The sequence below is a fragment of the Camelina sativa genome, chromosome 15, assembly GCF_030686135.1.
Source record: "Camelina sativa cultivar CO46 ecotype springtype chromosome 15, ASM3068613v1".
Lineage (NCBI taxonomy): Eukaryota > Viridiplantae > Streptophyta > Magnoliopsida > Brassicales > Brassicaceae > Camelina > Camelina sativa.
The window spans coordinates 29525038-29541501 of NC_141894.1; the positions used below are offsets into that span (position 1 = coordinate 29525038).

General features: G+C 35.0%; 1 protein-coding gene and 1 pseudogene across 5 annotated transcripts; one reads left to right on the forward strand and one right to left on the reverse strand.

The window, feature by feature from the left end:
- Positions 1 to 1095: 1095 nt before the first annotated feature.
- Positions 1096 to 3298, reverse strand: LOC104747687 (putative polyol transporter 3). Its single transcript, XM_010469364.3, has 2 exons — positions 2770 to 3298; positions 1096 to 2651 (listed from the first exon to the last, which is right to left on the reverse strand). The coding sequence occupies exons 1-2, from the start codon at positions 2885 to 2887 to the stop codon at positions 1252 to 1254; spliced, it is 1518 nt and encodes a 505-aa protein (XP_010467666.2). The 5' UTR covers positions 2888 to 3298; the 3' UTR covers positions 1096 to 1251.
- A 6950-nt stretch (positions 3299 to 10248) lies between these two features.
- On the forward strand, positions 10249 to 12308 carry LOC104747688 (putative cytochrome c oxidase subunit 5C-1 pseudogene; annotated as a pseudogene). 4 transcript variants are annotated; one of them, XR_015582838.1, is made up of 5 exons: positions 10249 to 10721; positions 10972 to 11110; positions 11515 to 11631; positions 11852 to 11930; positions 12068 to 12308. The product of XR_015582838.1 is annotated as a putative cytochrome c oxidase subunit 5C-1 pseudogene, transcript variant X3 (transcript). The 4 variants fall into 4 exon arrangements; XR_015582839.1 differs by having other exon boundaries at positions 12077 to 12308; XR_761215.3 differs by having other exon boundaries at positions 11515 to 11930.
- The last annotated feature ends 4156 nt before the right edge of the window (positions 12309 to 16464 follow it).

Consider the following 16464-nt stretch of genomic DNA (forward strand, 5'->3'; position numbering starts at 1 on the left):
CCAAATACACAAACGAACATCATCTAGATGTTGCGTCCATATACTGCGTCTAGATACTTTATCTAGATATTATGTCTAGTTCACCAAACGAATAGGGCTTAATAGTAAGTTCATAGGAAACGTTTCAGTACCATAATAATCAAAGGTAAATAGTTAAAAACACTCTTCCATTTTCCTACGAATTTTTCTATGAATTCTACTACAAAACAATACTTTTTTTTTTTACGAAATTCCTATTAATATAAATTGAGATTCATACGGGACAGTCTTTTACGAAATGATTTTTGTAGAAAAATGGTAAATCTTCATATCTTTTTTATTTACGAAATTCCTATTAATATAAATTGAGATTCATACGGGACAATTTTTTACAAAATGATTTTGTAGAAAAATGGTAAATCTTCCCACCATCGACTTTTATTCTCCTCCTTTGAACCGTCTGCCATATCCCTCCCCTTCTTCTTCCCTTAACATCTTCTTAAACACACTTGTTATAACTTGAGGTAGCACATGCATGTATATATATATGTAGTTCGATAAAAAACAATGCTAGATCTTGCCTTTCCAAGTTTCCGTTTGTCTCTTAAGGCTCTCCCTATCTCTGGCCACTAGGTATACAGTGCCGTGCCTAGGGATCTAGAGACCTAAGGCAAATATTGAAGATTGTGGACATTTTTTTTTCGTATAAGAAAAAAACAGAAAAAAATGCATCTAAGCTTAAAATTTGAAAAAACAAACTTTAAAAAGCATTGTAAATAGAAAAAACGTCTAATAAATGTATAAGTAATAGTATATTTGTAGAATGTAGCTTTGGAATATTGACCACTCACAAGGTAAAACAGTGTGAAATATTAAGATAGTTTCTATAAATTTGTTATATTTTAGTGTGGCCTGAGGCACTTGCCTTTTTTCTATAAGGGTAGGCACGGCCCTGTAGGTATATATGTACAAAGTGGTCATGAATTGTCTCTGTTCCTATTGTTCTTACAGTTTCAAACATATCATTTCATTTTGTTTTTTTGTCATATGTCACTTCATTGGTAATACTGTTACAAATTTCTCACGCTACAATAATAAACAAATTGCATTCTAAAATTCGGGGAATAATATGAAATATTTGTATTCACTGATTATCGGTATCATCCTTACAAAAACACATCTTATAATAGATATGCCAAATCACGTTGGACTATAAAAAAAAAAATGCCAAATTATTCTATAAAATAGCTATTAATCTATGATAAATCTAACCTAATTATTGACTCTCTTAGTTTGAATCTCTAGTCCGTCGCGATCACCACGAGGACCCCCACCACCAAAAAGCTTCTCCATCTCCTCCAATGGCACTCCTTTCGTCTCCGGCAACATAAAAAAGAAGAACCACCATGCCGCCACCGCTATTCCGGCAAACACGAAGAACACGCCACCTGTCGTGATCGCCTTCGTCATCGATAGAAAACTCATTGAGACCGTCGCATTCATGATCCTATTAACCGCAACGCCTATGCTCGCTCCCTGATCCCTAAGTCTCAACGGGAATATCTCGGAGCTGTACACCCATGTGATAGGCCCAACCCCGATGGAGAAAAACGCTACAAATGCATACGTAGACACGATGCTTAAACTCAATGCCCACGCTAACCGCCCAAACCGCTGAACCATCGTGAGACTAACCGCTAAACTGGTCAGTGCGAAGACCATCCCACCCGTGCTTGTCAACAGAAGCTTTCTCCGACCTACCTTGTCTAGCAAGAAAGTAGCTATTATTATGAAAATGGCCTTAGTTACACCTACACCGACCGTGGCTAGTAAGAGCTTGTCTTTGGAAACTACTCCGGCTTTCTTGAAAATCCTCGGACTGTACAACACGACGGCCTCGATCCCCGTGGCATGCTCGAAAAAGTGTATTCCCACGGCGGCGATCAATATCAAACGCACCGCAGGTCGCGGTTTTATTACCAACTCCCTCCACACACTTTTGCCGTGATTCTTCGTAACCCCGCCGCCAACTGCTTTCACCGCTGTCTCTTCCTCTATTTCCGCCGCGATTAGTATATCCCTGTACCGTTCTTCGGCTTCTTCTTGGGTGTTGGATACCAAAACCATTATTGTCTTTGCCTCTTCTAACCTACCTTGCATCACAAGCCACCTCGGAGACTCGGGCATTTTCGTAATCCCAAAAGCCAGTATCAAAGAAGGGAAAGCTGCGATCCCAAGCATCAATCTCCATCCGAGCTTCAAAGTCAGTTTCCCAAAACAGTAGTTCGAGACATAGCCAAGTAAAATCCCGAGACTAATACAAAGCTCGGGTAAAGAAGTGAGAAAGCCTCGGTGTGAAGCAGAGGATATCTCGGCAGAGTAAACCGGAGCTATCATGAGAGCAAACCCTACACCAACTCCGGCTATACATCTTCCGACCATCAAAACAGCGTAGTTTGGGCTGTAACCCATAAGAACCGAGCCCACTAAGAATATCACGGCGGAGAGAGCAATCGTGTAACGTCGACCGATGAAGTCAGAAGTTTTTCCCGCCGTTAGTGATCCGACGAGAGCACAAAGATTCAAGATTCCGGCCAAAACTTCGATCTGAGTATCGTTTATTTTTAGATCCTCTCTTATAAATATCTGAGCTCCGCTCATAACTCCCGTATCTAAGGACAAAACACAAGAAAGTAATTAGTGAAAAAGATTCATTAATTGAAATAATAAAATCAGGAATTTTATTCCATTAAATAATTATATTATATGATATGTAAAAAATGTTTATACCATATCCAAAGATGATGGAAATGATGGAAGCAACAATGGCACAGCCGCAAGCAAATTTGTTCATATGATTTGGGTTTGGATCCAACCCGGGAGAAGTATGACCATCAGCATGAACCATGATGAATCTTTTTTTGTTTGGTTAGATATTAAGAATAGCTTATTATTATATCGATTACATGTTTTTCATAGTATATATACACATAAATAAATATGTCCACGGTCCACCACTTGGATCTCTATAGTGGGAAATGACGATCAGAAACTTCACTGTTCCACAATCCACAGTGTTCGTGGGTGCCCACGCATTCTGGTACGAGAATTAGATTTCTGAAAAATATATAACATGTTATTTATGCGTTTTCCTTAAGATTTTGGTGTATGATACCTGAGAAGTATGTCCAACAAAAAAATTTGAAAAGAATTCAAATCATTCACAACAAGTTAAAATGAAGTGGAAACATAGGTTAAGGATTTAACAATAGCGTATGTGCTTCGAATATTCGATGATTAGAGAATAATATATCTTACCGATTAAATGCAGATATTTTGGAGATGCTAATATGCTACTTGTAAAACAGGTTATTATAGTTTTGCAAGTTAATTAGGTATAAAGTTGTTCTCCACCAGTGAGTGCATGTAAAAATAAAATTGTAGGTCGTATATGTGAATTCATTCATTATTGTTACATATGCTAGGATAAGATTATATCCACCATTTCTAAATTGTAGGTCATCAAATTTAATACGATAAGATAAAAAAATATTTCTAATACGATATAAAAGTCTCTATCTTATTCACTTTCGGCATTTTCCTGATCTATGTTCAATAGTGGCGTAAGCTTTAAAGATTCTTCTCCACATTTATATATATAATTTGGTGAACTAAATGTATACGGTGCAGTTTTTTTTGTTATTCATTTGGTTTTTTTCTTTTCTTATCGAGGTCTAAGATTAAACTTGTTTGGTGAAATATTCCTAGAGCACGTCATGGAAAATCGTTACCATGAAATCTCATGTACTTTAGAAAGAGAATAACTTATTTCAGAATTCTTTTTTTTTTTTTTTTTTTTTTTTTAAGGCAAGTCTACAAATCAAGTGATATAGTATAAAAATTAAATATACAAAATAAGATGAAAATAAAAGAGGCCTAAAGTAATTAGTGTATTTTTTAGATGTCTAAATCTGCTGAAAGTTTTAAGAGAATTCATCTCAAGTAAAAATTTACACAATTAATATGATCATTAAAAAATATAAACAGAATGTAAATATGGATAATCATATATAATTGGCAAAAACCTAATATTGGGGATTTTTATACAACTATACATCAATTCTATAAATGCTCAAATGTGACAAACCCCATGTAAAAAGTAAACTTTTGATTTGATTCCTTGCAAGTTATATCTGTTGAGCTGAAAAAAAAAAGAAAAAAAGATGCGTACGTGCGTGGCAAAAACATACTTTAATTTGATCTGATTTCTAAAAGATCATACTATAATGTGAAAAACTTAACTTAAACAAGTAGGCAAATTGTATACCTTGTTCACTGTTTAATGGAAAGGCATATATAGTCGCTATCAAAAATCAAAAACAAGAGATTAAATGAATTTGTTGGGTAAGAAATGATATACGTTCAACGCACAGATCTTTGGTTTAAAAGGTAGAAGCGATCAGTAATCAGATTAATCCGAACCTTGACATACATTTTCGTCCGATGCTGATTGATCGTGTGACAAATTAACAAGACAGATCAATCATTTAGGTCAATGATTAAAGTAAAATCTTCTGGAAGAAGAGGAAGAGAAATTGAAAGTGATATTGTGTGTATTAGTTAGTTAGGATACATTTGGCCGACACAGCCAGAAAGATAAGTTTGGGAACTTTCCGATACAATTGATAACTTGGGTAGGTTAGATCATCATCATATGGGCAGGTCTTATTTATCTTTACTTTATTCAAAAGTTTCACCAAAAATAAAAACACATTATTCTTTATTTGAACCATGTGAACACATTACCATTTTGAAAAATTATAAATTATAATTAATTAAAGTATATCTTTTTATCTAGCTCCAAAACTATACTCTTTCTGTTTTTTACTACTTGCTATTCTAGAGTTTTTCACACAAATTAAGAAAATTGATAAATATTCTATTATACCTTGTTTGACTATTAGAATTCTAAACGATTTATTTTTTTATTTATTTAATAAAAAGTAAATAAAATATTTTTTTCACTGAAAATGATATTGAAAAGCGAGAACGACAACTAAACTTTTTTTTTTGAACAACCAAATGATTCCATTCAACCAAATAGAGTCATTACAAGGAGAGGGATAAAGTATCCCTAAAATTAAAACATTACAAGCATAGACTTTCCCCAAAGTCATAAACATAACTAAAGAAAAATAGAACATCAAGCAAGGGTCCATGAGAACTATGAAACAAATGCAATTAAGCAGTTGAAGACATGTGGGATCATGGGTGCAAGATTGGACATCATCGATGAGATCGAGAGATGACAGGTAGGTCACGGTCAAAAGACACTGTGCCGTTGGAAGGAGAAACAGAGCCAGAGAACTCACCGGGGTGAGGATCAGTATCAGGGTCGAAGTAGTGGCAATGATTCGGGGGCTAAGGGCCTGGGTGATGGTTGATAAGCTGATGGTGGTTTGAACTGCAGCTAGCATCAGGATTCGACAAGAATAAGTGCAACGCCATACCATACCAGGTGGTCCCTCTCTGCCATGGAAATGGTGATCAAGAGTACCACACAAGGTTAGTAAAAGGTGAGACACTGACGAGTAAAACAAAGACCTGGGCTTCGGACAGGAGGATGATCGCAGGGTATTGGGTTTAGAGACATTCGCTAAGGAAGTTACAAACCGGTGCAAAGGATAAGTGGGAAGCCAAGACAAAACAGGTGGATTCTCTCTGCCATGATAATGGTGATCAAGAATTCCATACAGGTTTTGCAGGTGGCAAAACACGGACAAGAGAATAACAGACTGGAGCTTCAAAAACGGGAGAGGTTTTTGGGATTGAAGGACACCTTGGTAAGTCTGGGATCCAGTCAATAATAACACAAGTAGAGCAATAACCATTGTTCCAACATAACCTTTGCACAACCAAGACAACCTAGCTAAATGGGTTCTCTGATGCAGTCTTCGGACACTGAGAATAGCCAAGTAAACTAGGGACAGTCTAAAGTATAACAGGGGGTTAGACAGAGGGAACCTTGGCTTTTGGCGGTTGGGCAAGATCGTTTGTAAGGCTGATAGGTCGACATGGTTCATCCGCCAAAGAGAAGATGTGGATGAGTGAGTACAATGATGTGCACAGCGACTGACCAAGGAGAGTGAAAGCTTCATCGTCTCCGGTAAAAGCCGATACAGATCTACCAAGCTCATGGGTTGACTTGTGATTAAGGCGGTGGTCCTGCAATGGAGAAAAATCAAGTCTCTGGAGATTTCCTCGCAATATGTCGTCTCCGTCTCTGCCTGCCAAGGCTCGGGTGACATTGGGATAGATAGTGCTAAAGAGATGTTTGTCAATCCGGATCTTGAAATAAGAGGATAAAGCATCTTAGTTACTGCTGGCAGTGAGGCTGAGTTGTGGTTGCAGAAAGGAGAGTTTAACAGTCTCCTCTACCCTCTGAAGTTGGTGTTGTGCAAGCCTTTGCTTGGATCTGAGTGATTATTAGGGGATTGAGTAGATTGCAAAAGAAGACTCAAAAGGAGAAAAACGAATTGAAAAAGAGAACTACATAAGCAAAGGGAGCAAGAGATGGGATCTAAGGTCATGGTGCCCCGACGCCGGCGAGCAAGAGCTCCACCAGCGTCGGAAGAAGAAGGAGATGGCGGCGCCGCGATACTCAGGTTTGAGAGAGAAGACTAGGTTTTTTTTTTTAGGATGTTTGTTTGTTTTGTTTTGTTGAAATGTTCATAGAGTAACGAAAGAGTGCTGTTTCAACCTGCACGTGAGTTTTTACCAATGATCGAAAAGGTGAACGACAACTAAACTGAAACAAAAAATTAGGCCTAAAATGACAAGTATTTTAAAATGGAGGGAGTAGCAATTTTTAATTGAACTATTAGAACATAACGAAAATCGAAAATTAAATGTGCATAAGTTACTCTATGATGCACATGAGAATATTATGTTTTTTAACCTAATATTACGAGAGTAATGATCAAGTTCTTGAATAAAAATGGACAAGTTTTGTAATTTTTTTTTTCGAAAGAATACAACATTATATAAGTTTTTAGATTTTCTACTTGAAGGACAAAAGTAAGACCAAATTAAAGGCACACTTCCAATTATGTTCACGTCAATTATAAACACTTATTTACTTTATTAGTTATTTATAAATCCATACAATATTCAATAACTTTAAAATAGTTTTAATATCCTATAAAAGAAAATATATTAATAAAGAATTATGTATTATACTTAAAATTAATATTTTTCTAACCAATATTAAGTTAAATACTTATCAATTCTCCACATATGTTAAAGTTCAACCATAATCAGCTATAATATCTAATATATAAAGAATTTATTATTAGCGACACTTAGCATATATATCATACCTTACGTAACAATTGAATTCATAGTGACTTATATACATTTACTTAGCATTATTACCACTGTTTGTGATACTCTCTAGAGAAAAAAACTATTGTGGTGTCATGGTTAAGAATCGGATATTCTCTTTTTTGTTTTATTTTAGGTTATTTCTAAACGTTTTTGTTGGTAAAAATATAGATTTTATCTGATTTTGTTGGTAAAAATATAGATTTTATCTGATTTTGAGATTAGTCGGCAGTCCTGTTTAAGATTTAGTTATTTGGTAACAAAAATATTGTAATGTATTTATAATGCCTGGAATATGTAACCATCATATAAAGGGAAAAAGCATTGTAAGTGGGAGGAAAGTGATGGACGCAATTCAGAATTGAACCGAGGCCATCAAAATTGGCCAAATTATATGTTGGTACGATTATATGTGGCATGGTGATATAGGTCTTGAAAATATTGGGACACGTTTTTTTTTTGTTTTTTTTTTTGTAATATTAGTGTGTGTGTGCACATAATGAGGCAGTAATCCTACTATATTAATTGAGAAGTACAAAATTAAAAATAACCTTAAAAAGTGTAAAAAATTACATGTAATTGCTATTAGAAATTGTTAAATAAAGGCTAAAACTGCTGAGGCTATAAAAGATAATTAGTAATTATTAAAAATTAAAAATCAACTATATTAATTAACCAAAATTGTGGGGTTACATGGATAATCAATCCATTTAAATTAAATACATAAACCAAAAAAACCTAAACAGAAAAAACATTCCTTTAACAAAATCTTTATCCTCTTAACAAAAAAATCTCAAACCATGAATTCTTAAAAAGCTTAAGTTCTTTCAAACGTGTCTATAATCAAAGGTTTAAACTATTTATTCATTGTTACAGCCTCAGTTTTTTATTGATGTCATTTTTTCAATAAACATATTAAAAATTGAAAAAATTGCTAAGATTCCAAACCAACAATTTCAATCATAAATCATTATAAATAATTTAATTAATAAACAATTTTTGCAAATTTTTCTAAAATAAAATGTTCAGCCGGCGGTCTACTGCGGGTTAGTACCTAGTTGGTAGGTAAAAGAATATTCTCATTTAAATAGATATGTACTTAGTTAACTACGAGATTGTATCATGCGGTGGTGGAAGTATGGTGGTTTTTGGCGATACGGAGTTGCAGATGTGGAGCTTCAGATCTAGTGGGATTGTGTCTTGGGTTCCAGATTCTTTGGATGTGATGGTTGCTGGTGTGCTAAGGCTGCCGCTTCTGTTTGCGATTCACGGAGGGAAATATTGGCTAGGCTCAATTATGACCGCTGATTATCTTTGTTGAGTATATACGAAATTGGAGGCTCCTGGTTCTCTTTGCGACTGCTCTTCCCTCTCTTTTTTTCGACAAATCTTTGCACCTTTGGATTTCGACTCTTCATTATCTCGGTATCCTGTTCGTCTCTACTGTCTTCCTTAGTTTGTCCCCTGTTTGCTCTGATCATATGGTATCATCAGTTGCGCTCCTGTACCGTTTAGCTAGGGTGAGGTGTTTAGTGTTGTAGATGTGGTTGAAGTTTGGCCCTTGATTGGGGAGTCTTGTGGTTTGGTTTGAGTCTCGATCTTGGGTTATGTCATTACGGTAGGAGCAGTCATTGTTGGGTTTTGTGGTTGCAAGGTGATGGTTTTAATTCCGGAGCTAGTAGTTCCACGGTACGACTAGAAGAATAATATATCATCTTGACCCTTCCCTTCGTTTGCTTCCGTTCATGTGTTTCTCGTAGTTTTGAAGCCGCTCGTGTTGTTTGGTTGTGATTGCGTCTTATCTGCCCAGCCATTGTCTTGTCCATCACCTTTGGTCTACTTTTCCAGCCTTTGATTCCCTTAAGGTTGTTTTCCTTTCTAAGCTTAGGTTTCAGTTTGTTTAAAAGTTATGCTAGTCTTAGTTGTTTGCAGTGGGCTCTTCTCTTGGTTGTTTGTTCGTTCTGGTTTATAGCTTCTTCGTTCCATCATCGTGCTCTTTTGAGTTTGGTTTTATCGAGAGGTTAGGTTGCGCTCCTTGTCTTTGCTTTGCAGATCTTTTGAGATCTGAGTGCTTTTTGTAAGACTTCTACACAGACGATTCTGGACGCTGTTGTCGTCATCATCGCATTTGGAAGCGTTTCGAGTCTTTGCTTGCCGGGTTATGAAGTCTTTGGTTCTGTTACTAGAGACTGGTTTCTCTTCATGATAGGAGTTGGTTGATCTTAGCTTAAGAATTGGCTGTGGGCATCCTTGGTAGTTCTCATCCAAGTGTTTGAGGAGAAGAGTTTTTCTTGCATTCTAAGACTAGTGTATCGTGTAAGGGTTTATGCCTTGTTGCCTAATTCTTTATTTTAAGGGTTTATCCTCTTTTTTTGGGTTTAATTTCTCTACTTTGTAATTTTTTCTTGGTTTCGTTTTATGTCTCCGGGAACTACTTTTGTTTGCCGGTTTTAGTTTCCTTCTTTTGGGCTTTAGACCTTGGGGATATCCTTGTTTTCTGCCGGCTAAATTGTAATTCATCATGTATATTTCCAAGTTTTATTATAATATCAGTTGACAAAAAAAAACTACGAGATTGTAAAAGGTAATTTATTCGTAGTTGATGTAGTAGTTTTGGTTCAATCATTATAAGCGTTTTCAATATTTTAAAGGAATTTAGTTCAAACTGAAACGTTATTTCGGATGAGTTCCAAGGTTAAAGGAGGAAGACAAATTTGGTTGCACAAAACCAAAAAGATATCCATCACAACAACTGGTGGTGGAATGATTGTCAACAAAAAAACAACTGGTGGTGGAATAAGACCTGACACATGACACTGCTGATTTGTGTACGTGTCCCGATTTGTATACTTATATATATATATATATACGAGTATGATTCTAAAAAGTGTGTTTATTTGGAGAGAAGTTGTAAAAGACAAAATATTCTTGAAGTTTTGGAGGAATTAAATATAAAAATATTAGTTTAATTAAATCAAGTATGAAATTTTCTTAGAGCATGTGCAGCGGCGTATATTTTCTGCGTTCTCCAGTAAAAAAAATTAAAATTTAAATAGAAATTAGATAATTATCGAAGATACGTTCCTTAAAAGGGGATGTATTTTTCTCGGTTCTTCATTACACGTGGCAGCCTCTGCTTTGTCCCTTTGTGACTTGTGTCTCTCTCTCTTCTGAGATTTTAAAGCTTCGAACTTTCAACAAAATTATTTTACTTTTTTGCAGAGAGAAGATCATCGATCTCATCTTCGAAAACCTTAAATTCAACCCGTTACGAGTTTGATTCTTCGGTATTATTCTTTCTCTCTCGATTTGAAAAAAAAAAGAAATGGCGAATGAAATTGAATCAGCGACAGATCCAGGTGAGTTTAGGTTTCTGTTCTTGTTCTTTTTACAGAGATTTTTCCCCAATATGGTGAGTTTAGGTTTCTGTTATCAATCTCTCATCCTTAGTAGTTGATTGCGTGAATGAATTGATTTGTTTCTCGTTGATTCGTTTGTTCATGTCATAAGAGCTTTTGGCCTGAAAAAAATCCCTCTTACGTTGTAGAAAGCAATCAAAGTTTAGTCTTTTTAAAAAAAAATATTTTTGGGGTCTTTGTGTGTTTGTAGGATTCGATGGTTAATCATAAGGCTGTTTTGGCTGTGACGGATGATGTTGTGTTGCCTGTTAGCTCTGTTCTAACTATTATGGAACAGCTTGGAAAGGAGCGTTTTGATCCTCTGATTATTACTCAAGCATCCACAATAAGTAAATCTCTTTATTCTCCTGCTTATTTGTTTTCACTGGCTCAGATTATGAAGACTGCTTAGTTAAGATTCTAATAGTTAGGTCTGGGATATAAGTAGATAGGAAGATTTGTGTCTGTATTGTGGAGAGGTTTAGAGAAAATATAAATAGACTCATGGAAGATTTAGAGAAAATAAGTAGTACCAGCCTTCTTTGCAAGAACCGAATGAGAAAACAGAGTCTGTAGCGAGTGCGTGTATGTATATATAGATTGATGTTTATTGGGTCTCTTCTGTAAAGTTTCCAGCTTTAGGTTTTATGCATACTAGAAGGAGAACGTAACTGATCCATAAGAAAGTGTGTGTGTTAGTGTGTATGTGTATATAAATGGATGTTTTATTGGACTTGAATATTGTCTTGTGCAGTTCTTAGATGTTAATCCAGAACTTGGAAATTCCTATAACGAGGTCATTGCTCCTCAAGATGTTGCTACCTATGGTGGACTCTGTGCCCTGGCAAGTTTTGATCGATCAGAATTGAAGGCATGTATCCTATTTAGCTTTTATTTTACTCTGCCAGTTTGTTCCCAGTGTTTGCTTGTTGCAGCCGTTATGCTTCCTGTCTGGAATATCTAGCAAGTCTGAAAGCGAACTTGCTGCTGGACATCCATCTTCATGACCACGTTGACACACTGTATGATCAGATAAGGAAGAAGGCACTGATCCAGTACACACTGCCATTTGTGTCTGTTGATTTGAGCAGGATGGCTGATGCATTCAAGACTAGTGTCTCTGGTCTAGAGAAGGAACTAGAATACATGATCACAGACAACCAGATTCAGGTCCGTTCTGTTTACTGAAAGAACTTTGTATTGTATTACTGTAATTTTAAAATCTTACAGTAGAGCAAACCTTTTCTCCATTCAACGTCCAAAGATACTTTAAAGAAGAAATGGATGCTTAATAAAACTTGTGGTAGGTTGAGAAGAAATGGCAGGACACAAGGTTGCGCATGCCACACTGAAAGGCCTGAGTGTTGTCAAGGAATTAGTTATTGGTTTGGCACTTGGTTTAGCTGCTGGTGGTCTCTGGAAAGATGTTTTGAGATTTTCACATATCTCTATCAATTTTGAGTTACCTAATTAGCATAACTTATGCAAAATTTGTAACTTTGTAATTTTCTTATGTTTTTAATGTCAATATTATATGTTTTATTTAAATTAAAACTTTAATATATTTTTACTTATTTATTTAAATAATTATTTTTTTTAATTAAAAATACTATTATTTTTTCTAGGGGACCAACTGTGAGGGACACCAATGCTATACAAAACTTAAGAAACTCTCAAAATAAGAATAAAATATTTGAAGGACCAAATATCAGTCCTAACCGATGCACATGCCCTTAATAGGTATTGCATGAAAAATCCGGGTACAAAAGGGATTGTGGGTGTGAACGGAGGTGGCTGGGTTAGGCTACAAAAGAAAAAGAAAAGCTGAGAGCTTAATCAGAAGGTGAGACTCATGGCCTCATAGGTGTAGAATTGTCACTAAACTTGATATTAAGATATATATGTATTATATAGTTGATAAATGAGCTAAACTTCCATTTACTTAGTTTATTTTCTAAACTGTATATAAAATATCAATGTACATTCTGATTCATTAATGAGAAAACATTTTTTATAAAATTAATACGGTATTAGAGCACTAAACACTCTCTCTATATTCTCCTTTTTTTCTCAAGAACATTCTTCTAACAAACTCAAGAAAAATCAAAAATCTTTGAAGATTATTGATATGCTCAAATTTAACCCTGAGCTACTCTCTCAAATTAAGAGATCACTGTAATACTTAGGGATCGAATCCACAGAGACTCTAGACTACACAATAAATTATAGAGTTTTATAATTAAGCTAAACAAATTGATTTAAATAAAGAAAAAGCAATGCAAAATATTAAATAAAACTGTTGTAAATTCAGAAGATCAAAAAGCTAGGCCTAGGGAATTTCTGAGGAAATTACAAATTATTAAATCATAATAGGATTCAAACAATTAAGAACAGATCTAGAACTCTAAACACTTTTGTAAATTAAATCAGTTCTCACTGCAAATAATATCTAAATTTAAAACCAGAAAATCCAAATCTCTTTGTAAAATTCTAGGTTAAAAATCAGTAATAAAATCAGGTTTAGATTGTTCACAAAATTATTAAATCAAATCTCTTTGCAAGAAATAATTTTGCTAATCAAAAGGTTTTATCAGGAAAATCAATTATATTCTCATATCAATTTATTTTCCTAGGGTATTAATTCTAGATGGCCAATCAAGGATTAATATGAAGAACAACCTAGGATGAAGATCTAGAAAGATAAAGAATCCTAAATAAACAGATCTAATAATTCATAAAATCCCTGTGAAAAACCCTAAACCTAACAAGCAAATTACTCAGACATAATCAATGAAGAACAAGACATGATTATGAATAATAAGCAATAGAGATTAAAAGAATAAGAAGGAGTTCAAGAATTCTTCTCTACAAAGCAGATCTCTCTATCCAAAACTCTCAAAATCTCTCAGGGTTGCAGGAAAAATAAAACTTGATAGAATACAACTTAAGGGTTTGGAAAACCTAAAAACTATATATATATATATGTCCTAAAACACGTCAGGGACTAGTCTTGCAAATATGGAAAACTTCGGGCAACTTTGTAAAACTTCCAAATTTGGCTCTCTCGTCGGTTTGGACTGGGTGTCGATCGATGCTAAAGCAGTGTCGATCGACACCATCTCCTCTGATAATTCCAAGTTGATTTCTTGCGGATTATTGCTCCAGACTGATCCAAATTGCTCCACTTTGCTCCTTTCATGCCAAAATCCTAGAAAACCTGTAAAGACTCAAAAACATCCTAGAAAACAAATCAAAAGACACTAAAAGACTCTTTATATCATGGTTAAAAACCACAAAAACCATGAGATATCAATTATCATCCGATTTTCAATTTTATCTTCATGATCTTCATAGAATCGTTCAACATCAGCGATTCATCAGTTCTTTTCGCAATCAAGCTTGAATCCAGCTCAAATCTAGCTCAAATCCAGCTCGAATTGGATAAACAAGATGAGTACATCGATTAATCAACTCGTCTCTGCTTTCGTTTACACTGTTTTTGTCACTGTTCTTGAGCTTCTAGCTTATGCGATTTCAGTTTTGCTTGTGCTATGTCACTGTAATTGAGTGTTTAGAGTACTCGATTAAGGTATTGTTTGTTAGGTTTTCTTGGAATCTTCGATTGTAGCGGTTTGCTCTTGGATTCTTGTTTTAATGGCGACGAATGATAATAGTTCGCGTCCTTCAACTGATCAGTATGATAATCCCTATTTCTTTCATAGTTTGGATCATGCTAGTATGGTATTAGTATCTGATAGATTGAGTACTGCTTTCGAGTTTCATTCATGGCATAGATCTGTCTGTATGGCACTGAATGTGCGCAACAAGTTGGAATTTATTGATGGAACAATTCATAAACCACCTGAAGAAGATTATCGTGATTTTGGTTCATGGTCGCGTTGTAACGACATGATATCCACTTGGCTAATTAATGAATTCTGTTTCAAAGAAGATTGGACAACCAATGTACATTCTGATTCATTAATGAGAAAATATTCTTTTACAAAATTAATACTTGAAAAATAATACATTATTTCAGAGTGAGTTTGTAATACACTGGGAGATATTAACCCATAACTAAGAAGAGTTTTCAGGATTACGGGAAATCAGAATTTGAGAAGGAAGACAATTATTGAACCTCGTTAGAAAAATGTTATCTTGTAGTTTTTTTCACTTACACAATCCTCTAAGTACATATTTTTACTTATTTAAGTGGTTATTATCAGGAAAAGGGTTATTTCCGAGATGTACAGATCTATTCAAATTTCATACCCAGTTTCATACTTAAAAAATCCATAGAGGTCTGTACACCGATGTTAAAAATTTTAAGTATATGAAAAGAACATAATTATTTATACAACGAAATATAGGTCAAACTAGCTATTATATATTTAAACAACTCTTAATGTAAAAATGTTTAGATCTACTCATGATTATAATGAGTCAAAATAATTTAAAGCATTTGGTAAACTAAAAACTCAAATTACAAAAATCGGTTTTCCTATTTTGAAAATGTAGAATACCCACAAATATTTGTTGCTCAAATGTAAAACTTTTATCAAAGAAGGGGAGACGAAAAATCTTGGAGTCCTCTGTGTCATTAGAAGGTTTGCTGTATGATTCAGTTTTTTTTTTTTTTTTTTGAATAAAATGTTAAATTTGATTCGAAAGAAAAATAGCGTTTGTGATATCTTGTATTTTTATGTGATTTTAAAGCTTAATTATTCATTGTTTTGTGCATATTCATTAGCATTTAGGTTGTTTAGGTTGCATTTTGCATCAAGTTTGGTATCTCAGGTGTTGGAGTAGAGATGTACAACAAAAGTGTGCTTTGGAGCTAAATAAGTCAAGAATTAGCAATATAATGGAAGACACACATTTGAATGCGCACAAGATGATTGATGATTCGGAACCAGTCTGCAGTCCCTCAAAGATCGACTCGTATGAAGACCTTTCTTTGGGATTTAGCTCTAGATTTCTTCACCAAAGTTATTGGATATTGAGTAAGATTTGCAATGGAGGCGATTTCAGGACAATCGGATGTGTGTATAAGGAGATATACCTGTTTTAACGAGCGTATGTACAGCCAGAGGAAGATCGCCACCATTAGCGGCCAAGACCAGCGGCCAAAGCATGGCCGTGTGAGATCAGTGAGGATTTAAAGCGAGTGCACCAGCGGCCAAATGGTGGCCGAGTGAAGAGGAGATGCATTAGAGCGAGTGCATCAGCGGCCAAAGAGCAGCGGCCAAATGGTGGCCGAGTGAAGAGAAGATGCATTTGAGCAGATAGACCAGCGGTCAAACCATGACCGCTAGATCCATCACCAAACTTGTTTTATTTTTGAACCAGGTTTGACCCAGTTTGTTTTGGGTTGACCTAGGTTCTCTTCTACTTTCCTATAAATACTCTAACCCTATTAAGGGGGAAGATGTCTTATCTCATCTTTTGTTTGGCCGCCACTTAGGGTTCTTAAGCTTTTCTACTCTTGGTTTGCTGAATAATTGAGTACTTCTAAGTTTTTAATAGCAATTTCTTCTTCTAATATCTTAATCTACAATCTCTAATTATGATTTCACAAAGATCAAACCTCTACTTTTGTGTGATCATAACCATGAGTGAGTAAATCTTTTAGAGCTTTGGGCTAGGTAGATTAGGGAGATAGATGATTGATCTTTGATGTCTAGGGCTTTATTTATGTATTTCC